Raw genomic sequence first — 11,735 nt, 5'->3', positions numbered from 1 at the left:
TACCGCTTTAAATTCCGGAAATTTGACTGTCGGCCTCATTAGTGACATCAGCAGCAAGTGCCGCTGTTTCCTTCAATTGGAAAATAGAGCAGCCGTTTACCAGCCATGTCGGAGATGTACTGTGTCTTTTTTAAGTTAAGTCTGCATTTCCTTATTATAGGGTTTATTAAAATTGGCTTTATTTTTTAAGAATTTACTGCATAGGCTATCTAAGCATCAGTTATAAGTACCCAACCCCTGGAAATATCATTGACACGCAAGTTGAACATTTTAATTATATGAGTACACACTTGTCCACAAGATTTTCACTTTGTCATTTTTTTTACAAGATTACAGTATTTGGAGTTTATGTTATTTGAGGCTGCACAGAGTACACGCAGGTCTAATATTGTATTTATGTGAGTGCACATTCGTTCAAATTTTTTGTGTAGTTAGTTACTTTCATTAAATTATTTTATTTAAGTTACCACATTAATTTGAGTTTATTCTTTGAGTTTCTGAAAGTCATGTAGAAGATATATGAAATAGTGGACCAAAATCATTGTTACATTGTGAACATCAAAGAACAGACTGTCTTATTGAGTTCTGAATGGCTTTTGTCCCTTATTGTTGTGGACTTTAGCACCATTGGCTTATCTGCTTGTGGACTACCTATATATTGGTTATGTTAGCCATTTGATCCCGTTAATCAGTCATTTATTTAGCCTTTTAGCCGACAGTTCTTTTTCATTTTCTAGTTGGTCACTCCCTAATGCCAGTGATTTTTTTATGCAAATGAGCAAGTATTCTTATCGTTTAAAGTTGGCCTGGCGTCTACACACAATGTAGGAATCCATCTGTTTACTAGGAACCAGTGACATCACAGAGGAATTGCCCGATTAATATTCATGAGGCCTGACATTTCATGAGGTATTGATTCCTTATTGATTGGCTGTATTCTAAAGAACATTAGTTCAGCCCACAAAACAGATGTCTCCACTGTGTGTACCTGACAGATCCACTTTAAGAAGAAATATCTGTAGCTTTGGGGGGAGAAATAAAAATATATTTTATCTGATTTTAGCATGTAGTCATCTACTTAAATAAAAGTGTGATTATATGTAGGAAAAACAGTTACACTTCAATATAGTTCATTGGATCACATCATCATTTTTTAATGGTTACTCAATAAGAAAACACTAAATAATGAATTATTCTGGACCTCTATTTCATTAATTACAATATTTTGCTTCTCTTAAGCGATGCTGAAGATATCAGGTACAATATAATCTTTTTTACTTCCGTCAATTAGCCCTTCTCCGTTGGAATGGACAAACCAGCAAGGAACCTTACTGCCATTTCTGGGGTCTTTTCTGTAGTCTTTTTGCGTACCCCTAAAATTACAATAATAACAACTATTAATACATTTTGTTTTTGTCAAAATACCTAACAACAAAAATTGCTATGCTTGAAACATGGGAGGTAAATATCACTCTAGAATATTTTAATTTTCTACCTTTACCTATTTCAGAATGATTTGCATCTTATCAAATAGCACAATCTGACGATTTTCTTCTTACTGTCAAAGTTTTCTATAAAGGCCTAGGTGCTCGGTTATCAGCAAGTCAAAATAGGTTTGCTTGTTTGCCAGTTAGAACTGAGTGTTATAATAAGGGTGGTATTGCTACAGGGAAAGTGCGATGGGACCAGTAGGTCCATGTGAATTTTTTTATGCCTTCCACCTAGAACCTTCATGTTATGTTGCTAATTATGTTTAAGTCCAATGCTGATATAGCACAACAAGTACTTTGCTGCTTTGTACTTTAATTAAACAAAGTGCTTTTAGTGAGGGATGACCTAGGAATCTTCATGTAATAAGCGCACAAGTCACTGGGCTCCTTCCTAAACAGATGAGTGGTACTACTGGGGCTATGCAATGGGGCTGGGTTATGTGCATTGTAACTGTTGTTTGTGTAATGAGACTGCGGTCTATGCAGTGGGGTTTGAAATAGGTCATAATGTTATAGGGTTTGGGGCATTGATTATAACGTATGTCTGAAGATCAGAGTAGGAGCCCCAAAAGGGCAGAGGAACAGAATTGCTACCCTGCCAAGGGCCCCATTTGAGCATCATCCAGTTATAAGTGATAGGATTGGCACAGCATCATACCCTTCTTGCTGCCATACAGAGTAATGATCATTACCTTATTGTGCTCTGTGCTACCTCAAAGTTCACGCTGGTGTAACATTTCCAGTATGAAGTTTTTGCTTGACACTATTCATCTATTGTTAGTGAACTAGCCATTTTTTATGCAGTAATATAGTCTTGTGCTATTTATTTAAAAAAGTATAAAACATTTATGTAATGAATAATTATATCTTTAAATAATGTCTGTAATAAAGTTAATATTTGGAAAAGAAATATGTCTGTATTTTTGTTTTATTAGTGTGACCCAAGATATTTCTTTTGCAGGAGCTTCGTAATAACAGGTTTCCGACTTTTTATCTTTTCTAAATGCAACTGTGTGCAGTGATTTTGGTCATAATCTATTCTACACACCATGCACTGCAACTTTACAAGTATTACAGCAGCAGTACATACAATCTGTCTCTCCCTGTGGTATATCGCCAAATAACCAGCAGACAGGTTTTATCAGCTGGTGTTTGAATCCTAAGTCCAAAAACTATGTACAATGCTAGAGAGGGTGTCTGAGTTCTGAGAGGGAGAATCATGGATGCAGGGAGTAAAGCTGGTGATCAAACTGATAGTAGGAAACTGCGTAATGTACTTCTCAGTGTCCTGAGGATAAACAGATGTGAACGCTCATCCCACTGCAAATTAGTAAGCTGGGATGGCCATACCCGGGCAGGGGCCAGTCTGCCTAAAGTAAATTCACACTCCACCAAGTGAACTTGGTGGAGTGTGAATTGAAAGATGCAAATAAAGTCCTACAAATAAGCTGAGCTAGAGATGCAGGGGTGCACGCAGGATTGTTAGGGGGGTTCCCCCCCCACCAAAACCCCCCCAAAAAACAACAAAAACCGCAAGAGAGCAGCAGCTCTGTTTCGGCAGCACTGTAGTATACAGCAGCTACGGCGCTGTCAAAGAAGCGTCCACGGCGGTGCTGTATACAATACAGCACCGCTGCGGACGCTTCTTTGACAGCGCTGTATAGTACAGTTCCGCTATGTGGGGCACTTAGTTAGCGGAATGGAGGGGTTTCTGGAGACCCAGAAATCCCCCCTGCGTGCGCCCCTGAGATGGATAGCTGACCCAAGAGTATTCTCGAGGTAGGTTTTGTTGAGAGAATATACCTACACCACCAACCAGGTAATCAGAAGGCTACAGCAAGAATATGGATATCCATCTTGTTACACTTCAATAATATTAATACAGACACATATCTGCATATCCATCATGTTACACTTCGGTTTTATTGATAAATATTATTTGTAAAATTACAGTAAAATTTAAACAAGCAAATCCTTCTGTACCTTGTTACTGTCAGCAGCTTATTCTTCACTAACATTTTTGCATCTGGTTTTTCAATGTTGTCAGATTTGTGAACATCGAAAATTTTGTAATCAATGCCGTGAAAAAATTGTCCTTAAAAAAACATTACATATTATTTTGAAATACATTACACATATTATAAAGCCACAGCATAACTTGTGCTTGATTTATAATGCATAAAAAATAATCTAAATATTTTGTAATTTTTCAAAACATAATAAAGTGAAAGGCAGTATAAAAATCATTGGTCTGCTTGTTTGTTTGTATGTCTATCCAGTTATGCATTCGGACACCTCTGCACTGATTGTGATGAAACAAAAACAAAGTGGTCCAGTTGGATTCTGCCAATGTTTTAGATGGGATATGGTTTTGGTTTATGCTGGGCAGAACTTGGAGCAGGGAGCCTGTTCTGGGCCTTTAACTGAATGGATTTAGATGGCATTTAATATAAAAACAAAAACGACACTGGGCATCCACCTCATGGGTGTGTTGGAAGAGCTGATAAGCTGCCAATTATGTTTAAAATATTGACAGTTACACCCAACTCATTGATAACGTAATAACTTGAAAATTTAAACATGGGCAATGAGGGGTACTTCAGCTTTATATATATATATATATATATATATATATATATATATATATATATATATATATATATTATACCATGCACTTAGAAGTAAGATACATATGTGGATATTAAAGAATCATGGTACGGTGCATATGAGGATACTTAATCCCAGGGGAGGGCTGGCACAATTTAGCCTGGGGCAAGACTCAGCTCAGCAGCCTATAAGGAGCATTTTAAAGGAAAAAAAATGCAGGTTGCCCAGTGACTCAGCCCAAGGTAGCCCACTAAAGGATCTTCCCCCCAGCCCAGTTTTCCTCTGCTTAATCCTGAGGAACACTAGATGATTGGTCGATACATGTCACACGCTGGACCCGACGGCTCACTTACCAGGGTATGATGCGCAAAACAAGGTGTTCTCTGTTAGCTCTCTCTCCAGCGGTGGGACCTCCTCTTTTGTTGGTGGGCTCCATCTTGGATTTTGGGTCTGCGCATGTGCTGAGCTGCTTTTATGTTTTTTTCTGTTCAGCTCTCAGTTTGGTTTCTATATGTTCCTGGTGTATCCTGATATCCTGTGTCCATTCCTATTCTGCAGATCCTGGTATCCAGCTATATGCTTCTCAGCTAATTCTGGTATCCTGTATTAATTCATTTTCAGCAGACACTGGTATCCAGCGCTATATGCTTTTCAGCTAATCCTGGTATCCTGTATCCATTCCTAATCAGCAGATCCTGATATTCAGTGCTATATGCTTCTCAGCTAATCCTGGCATCCTGTATCCATTTATATTCAGCAGATCCTGGTTACCAGCGCTATATGTTTCTCAGCTAATCATATTATCCTTGTATCCTCTATCCATTCCTATTTAGCAGATCCTAGTAAACCGCACTATATTGTTCTCAGTTAGTCCTGGTATCCAGGTATCCTATATCCAGTTATATTCAGCAGATCCTGGTATCCTGTGCTATATGCTTCTCAACTAATCCTGGTGACCTGCTATCCTATATCCATTCCTATTCTGATCCCTCATTGTCGGCTAATAATATCTTCTCCTGTCAATCTCGTCTGGTACCCATCTGGAGAACTGCAACCTGCGGGGTGTAAACAGCAAAGCACAAACCCCCTTGTGCGGGTCTCTGGCAAAAACCTTCACCTCATTAGATTTCATTTCTCTGTGGAGGGTGGAGTCAAACCAGGCAAATTGCAATGTGAATTCCGTGATTATAGACTTGTCAATTTCCGGAATGCAGCAGCAAGATATGTGAATAAGCCATAGCGAAACACTGTTGGTCTAACCGGGGACCACATGTGGCTTCTGGCAATGATACTGTAGGGCAATTTAAGACAATATGTTGGTCCTAAGACAGAATATTGGATATTGTGCCCCAGGTAGTTACCTAATCAATGTGGGTCAGGAGAGCAGCAATTCACATTTGAAATAAGGGAACAAAATGTCTAATGTCCGATATCAGTAATCGAGACCAGCATTACAACGGGATCACAATCTTATTATTTAAGACTACTTGTTCTATTACATATTAAAGAATAGTTCTACTGTCTTCTTGGGACTTTCATTAACAATTCATCTTATCAACCCCCTGTGCCATGCTGCTTGTCCCTCTTTTCTTTAACCCCCTGTGCCATGCTGCTTGTCCCTCTTTTCTTTAACCCCCTGTGCCCGACATCCAGTGAAGAGCCGCGCACAGAAGAAGACAGAAGACAGAAGAGTGAAGAAAATAATATAAAGATGAAAGAAATCAGTACAGAGGTAAGTGAAAGAGGAGAAATGCAGAGAGGCAAAGGGGGTTAAAGAAAAGAGGGACAAGCAGCATGGCACAGGGGGTTAAAGAAAAGAGGGACAAGCTGTATGGCACAGCAGGTTAAAGAAAAGAGGGACAAGCAGCATGGCACAGGGGGTTAAAGGAAAGAGGGACAAGCAGCATGGCACAGGGGGTTAAAGAAAAGAGGGACAAGCAGCATGGCACAGGGGGTTAAAGAAAAGAGGGACAAGCAGCATGGCACAGGGGGTTAAAAGAAAGAGGGACAAGTAGCATGGCACAGGGGGTTAAAGAAAAGAGGGACAAGCAGCATGGCACAGGGGGTTAAAGAAAAGAGGGACAAGCAGCATGGCACAGGGGGTTAAAGGAAAGAGGGACAAGTAGCATGGAACAGGAGGTTAAAGAAAAGAGGGACAAGCAGCATGGCACAGGGGGTTAAAGAAAGGAAGGAGAAATGAAGAGAGGCACGGGGGGTTAAAGAAAAGAGGGACAAGCAGCATGGCACAGGGGGTTAAAGAAAAGAGGGACAAGCAGCATGGCACAGGGGGTTAAAAGAAAGAGGGACAAGTAGCATGGCACAGGGGGTTAAAGAAAAGAGGGACAAGCAGCATGGCACAGGGGGTTAAAGAAAAGAGGGACAAGCAGCATGGCACAGGGGGTTAAATAAAAGAGGGACAAGCAGCATGGCACAGGGGTTAAAGAAAAGAGGGACAAGCAGAATGGCACAGGGGGTTAAAGAAAAGAGGGACAAGCAGCATGGCACAGGGGGTTAAAGGAAGGAAGGAGAAACGAAGAGAGGCACATGGGGTTAAAGAAAAGAGAGACAAGCAGCATGGCACAGGGGGTTAAAGAAAAGAGGGACAGGCAACATGGCACAGGGGGTTAAAGGAAGGAAGGAGAAACGCAGAGAGGCACAGGGGGGTTAAAGAAAGGGGGACAAAAGCAGCATGGCACAGGGGGTTAAAGAAAAGGGGGACAAGCAGCATGGCACAGGGGGTTAAAGAAAAGAGGGACAAGCAGCATGGCACAGGGGGTTAAAGAAAAGAGGGACAAGTAGCATGGCAAAGGGGGTTAAAGAAAAGAGGGACAAGCAGCATGGCACAGGGGGTTAAAGAAAAGAGGGACAAGCAGCATGGCACAGGGGGTAAAGAAAAGAGGGACAAGCAGAATGGCACAGGGGGTTAAAGAAAAGAGGGACAAGCAGCATGGCACAGGGGGTTAAAGAAAGGAAGGAGAAACAAAGAGAGGCAAAGGGGGTTAAAGAAAAGAGGGACAAGCAGCATGGCACAGGGGGTTAAAGGAAGGAAGGAGAAATGCAGAGAGGCACAGGGGGGTTAAAGAAAGGGGGACAAAAGCAGCATGGCACAGGGGGTTAAAGAAAAGAGGGAGAAGCAGCATGGCACAGGGGGTTAAAGAAAAGAGGGACAAACAGCATGGCACAGGGGGTTAAAGAAAAGAGGGACAAGCAGCATGGCACAAGGGGTTAAAGGAAAGATGGACAAGTAGCATGGCACAGGGGGTTAAAGAAAAGAGGGACAAGCAGCATGGCACAGGGGGTTAAAGAAAAGAGGGACAAGCAGCATGGCACAGGGGGTTAAAGAAAAGAGGGACAAGCAGCATGGCACAGGGGGTTAAAGAAAGGAAGGAGAAACGAGGAGAGGCACATGGGGTTAAAGAAAAGAGAGACAAGCAGCATGGCACAGGGGGTTAAAGAAAAGAGGGACAGGCGGCATGGCACAGGGGGTTAAAGGAAGGAAGGAGAAACACAGAGAGGCACAGGGGGGTTAAAGAAAGGGGGACAAAAGCAGCATGGCACAGGGGGTTAAAGAAAAGAGGGACAAGCAGCATGGCACAGGGGGTTAAAGAAAAGAAGGACAAGCAGCATATCACAGGGGGTTAAAGAAAGGAAGGAGAAATGAAGAGAGGCACAGGGAGTTAAAGAAAAGAGGGACAAGCAGCATGGCACAGAAGGTTAAAGAAAGGATTGACAAGCAGCATGGCACAGGGGGTTAAAGAAAAGAGGGACAAGCAGCATGGCACAGGGGGTTAAAGAAAGGAAGGAGAAACGAAGAGAGGAACAGGAGGTTAAAGAAAAGAGGGACAAGCAGCATGGCACAGGGGGTTAAAGAAAAGAGGGACAAGCATCATGACACAGGGGGTTAAAGGAAGGAAGGAGAAATGCAGAGAGGCACAGGGGGTTAAAGAAAGGAGGGACAAAAGCAGCACGGCACAGGGGGTTAAAGAAAAGAGAGACAAGCAGCATGGCACAGGGGGTTAAAGAAAAGAGAGACAAGCAGCATGGCACAGGGGGTTAAAGGAAGGAGAAACGAAGAGAGGCACGTGGGGTTAAAGAAAAGAGAGACAAGCAGCATGGCACAGGGGGTTAAAGAAAAGAGGGACAGCAGCATGGTACAGGGGGTTAAAGGAAGGAAGGAGAAACGCAGAGAGGCACAGGGTGGTTAAAGAAAGGGGGACAAAAGCAGCATGGCACAGGGGGTTTAAGAAAAGAGGGACAAAAGCAGCATGGCACAGGGGGTTAAAGAAAAGAGGGACACGTAGCATGGCACAGTGGGTTAAAGAAAGGAAGGAGAAACGAAGAGAGGCAAAGGGGGTTAAAGAAAAGAGGGACAAGCAGCATGGCACAGGGGGTTAAAGAAAAGAGGGACAAGCAGCATGGCACAGGGGGTTAAAGGAAAGAGGGACAAGTAGCATGGCACAGGGGGTTAAAGAAAAGAGGGACAAGCAGCATTTAAGATCCTTAATGATTCAGGGCCTTAATTTCTATCTTTTGTCAGATCGTTGTAATAACTCACCATTGTTCAACAATATATTAATAGAATTCAATAAAGGTGAATAAAATGAAATTTATATCTTACTCCTAAGTGCATGGTGTGTATATATATATATATATATATATATATATATATATATATATATATATTATATTAGGGATGAGCGCACTCGGATTTATGAAATCCGAGCCCACCCGAACGTTGCGGATCCGAGTCGGATCCGAGACAGATCCGGGTATTGGCGCCAAATTCAAATGTGAAACTGAGGCTCTGACTCATAATCCCGTTGTCGGATCTCGCGATACTCGGATCCTATAAATTCCCCGCTAGTCGCCGCCATCTTCACTCGGGCATTGATCAGGGTAGAGGGAGGGTGTGTTAGGTGGTCCTCTGTCCTGGTAGATCTCGTGCTGTGCTGTTTAGTTCTGTGCTGTGCTGTTTAGTTCTGTGCTGTGCTGTGCTGTGCTGTGCTGTGTTCTGCAGTATCAGTCCAGTGGTGCTGTGTGCTGTGCTCTGTCCTTCTGAGGTCAGTGGTGCTGCTGGGTCCTGTGCTGTGTCCTGTTCAGTCCAGTGGTGCTGTGTCCTGTGCTCTGTGCTTCTAAGGGCATAGTTATTTCCCCAATATTCCCCTGTGTTTAAAAAAATAAAAAAAAGTTTTTTAAAAAAATACCAAAAACTACTTTAATTTTTTTTAATTACCACAAAATTTGCACAACCAATCCTGCAGTATAAGCCCATTGGTACTGCAATATTACCAAGTTCACACATTCAGCAGTAAAAGTCCAGTGGTACTGCAATATTACAAAGTTCACACATTCTGCAGTATCAGTCCAGTGGTGCTGTGTCCTGTGCTCTGTCCTGCTGAGTTCCGTAGTGCTGCTGGGTCCTGTGCCGTGTCCTGTTCAGTCCAGTGGTGCTGTGTCCTGTGCTCTGTGCTTCTAAGGGCATAGTTATTTCCCCATTATTCCCAAGTTTTTAAAAAGTAAAAAAAAATAAAAAATTAAAAAAAAAAAAAAAATATATAATAATTATAACCAAATTTGCAAAACCAATCCAGCAGTATAAGTCCATTGGTACTGCAATATTACAAAGTTCACACATTCTGCAGTATCAGTCCAGTGGTGCTGTGTCCTGTGCTCTGTCCTGCTGAGTTCCGTAGTGCTGCTGGGTCCTGTGCCGTGTCCTGTTCAGTCCAGTGGTGCTGTGTCCTGTGCTCTGTGCTTCTAAGGGCATAGTTATTTCCCCATTATTCCCAAGTTTTTAAAAAATAAAAAAAAAGTAAAAAAAAATAAAAAATTAAAAAAAAAAAAAAAATATATAATAATTATAACCAAATTTGCAAAACCAATCCAGCAGTATAAGTCCATTGGTACTGCAATATTACAAAGTTCACACATTCTGCAGTATCAGTCCAGTGGTGCTGTGTCCTGTGCTCTGTCCTGCTGAGTTCCGTAGTGCTGCTGGGTCCTGTGCCGTGTCCTGTTCAGTCCAGTGGTGCTGTGTCCTGTGCTCTGTGCTTCTAAGGGCATAGTTATTTCCCCATTATTCCCAAGTTTTTAAAAAATAAAAAAAAAGTAAAAAAAAATAAAAAATTTAAAAAAAAAAATAAAATATAATAATTATAACCAAATTTGCAAAACCAATACAGCAGTATAAGTCCATTGGTACTGCAATATTACCAAGTTCACACATTCTGCAGTATCTTGTGCTACATATAATGGAGACCAAAAATTTGGAGGATAAAGTAGGGAAAGATCAAGACCCACTTCCTCCTAATGCTGAAGCTGCTGCCACTAGTCATGACATAGACGATGAAATGCCATCAACGTCGTCTTCCAAGCCCGATGCCCAATCTCGTAGTACCGGGCATGTAAAATCCAAAAAGCCCAAGTTAAGAAAAAGTAGCAAAAAGAGAAACTTAAAATCATCTGAGGAGAAACGTAAAGTTGCCAATATGCCATTTACGACACGGAGTGGCAAGGAACGGCTTAGGCCCTGGCCCGTGTTCATGACTAGTGGTTCAGCTTCACCCACGGATCTTAGCCCTCCTCCTCCTCCCCCCCCCTACAAAAAATTGAAGAGAGTTATGCTGTCAGCAACAAAACAGCAAACAACTCTGCCTTCTAAAGAGAAATTATCACAAATCCACAAGGCGAGTCCAAGGATGTTGGTGGTTGTCAAGCCTGACCTTCCCATCACTGTACGGGAAGAGGTGGCTCGGGAGGAGGCTATTGATGATGTAGCTGGCGCTGTGGAGGAACTTGATGATGAGGATGGTGATGTGGTTATTGTAAATGAGGCACCAGGGGGGAAACAGCTGATGTCCATGGGATGAAAAAGCCCATCGTCATGCCTGGTCAGAAGACCAAAAAATGCACCTCTTCGGTCTGGAGTTATTTTTATCCAAATCCAGACAACCAATGTATGGCCATATGTAGCTTATGTAAAGCTCAAATAAGCAGGGGTATGGATCTTGCCCACCTAGGAACATCCTCCCTTATACGTCACCTGAATAACCTTCATAGTTCAGTGGTTAGTTCAGGAACTGGGGCTAGGACCCTCATCGGTACAGGGACACCTAAATCCCGTGGTCCAGTTGGATACACACCAGCAACTCCCTCCTCGTCAACTTCCTCCACAATCTCCATCAGATTCAGTCCTGCAGCCCAAGTCAGCAGCCAGACTGAGTCCTCCTCAATACGGGATTCATCCGAGGAATCCTGCAGCGGTACGCCTACTACTGCCACTGCTGCTGTTGCTGCTGTTAGTCGGTCATCTTCCCAGAGGGGAAGTCGTAAGACCGCTAAGTCTTTCACAAAACAATTGACCGTCCAACAGTCGTTTGCCATGACCACAAAATACGATAGTAGTCACCCTATTGCAAAGCGTATAACTGCGGCTGTAACTGCAATGTTGGTGTTAGACGTGCGCCCGGTGTCCGCCATCAGTGGAGTGGGATTTAGAGGGTTGATGGAGGTATTGTGGCCCCGGCACCAAATTTACTACCGGGGCCACTCCACTGTGCAGTCCATATTTAGGTGTATCAGATATTAAACAACGGTGACAGTTGATGCCCAATTCTTTAATTATATTGTGGCCTCGGT

General features: G+C 42.5%; 1 protein-coding gene across 4 annotated transcripts in view; it reads right to left on the bottom strand.

The window, feature by feature from the left end:
- Positions 1 to 1,124: 1,124 nt before the first annotated feature.
- LOC142099562 (inter-alpha-trypsin inhibitor heavy chain H3-like) overlaps positions 1,125 to 11,735 on the bottom strand; it is a 214,513-nt gene continuing 203,902 nt past the window's right edge. For all 4 annotated transcript variants that reach the window (XM_075183110.1, XM_075183112.1, XM_075183111.1 and 1 more), the window contains 2 exons: positions 3,474 to 3,585; positions 1,125 to 1,373 (listed from right to left, as the gene is read on the bottom strand). In XM_075183110.1, the coding sequence (XP_075039211.1) occupies positions 1,235 to 1,373; positions 3,474 to 3,585 (251 nt within the window). In that variant the 3' untranslated portion in view covers positions 1,125 to 1,234. The remainder of the gene's footprint in view (positions 1,374 to 3,473; positions 3,586 to 11,735) is intronic.

This window comes from Mixophyes fleayi, chromosome 8 (assembly GCF_038048845.1).
Source record: "Mixophyes fleayi isolate aMixFle1 chromosome 8, aMixFle1.hap1, whole genome shotgun sequence".
Lineage (NCBI taxonomy): Eukaryota > Metazoa > Chordata > Amphibia > Anura > Limnodynastidae > Mixophyes > Mixophyes fleayi.
Note: the sequence above shows the minus strand (reverse complement) of the source record. Positions and strands in the feature narration are given on the sequence as shown.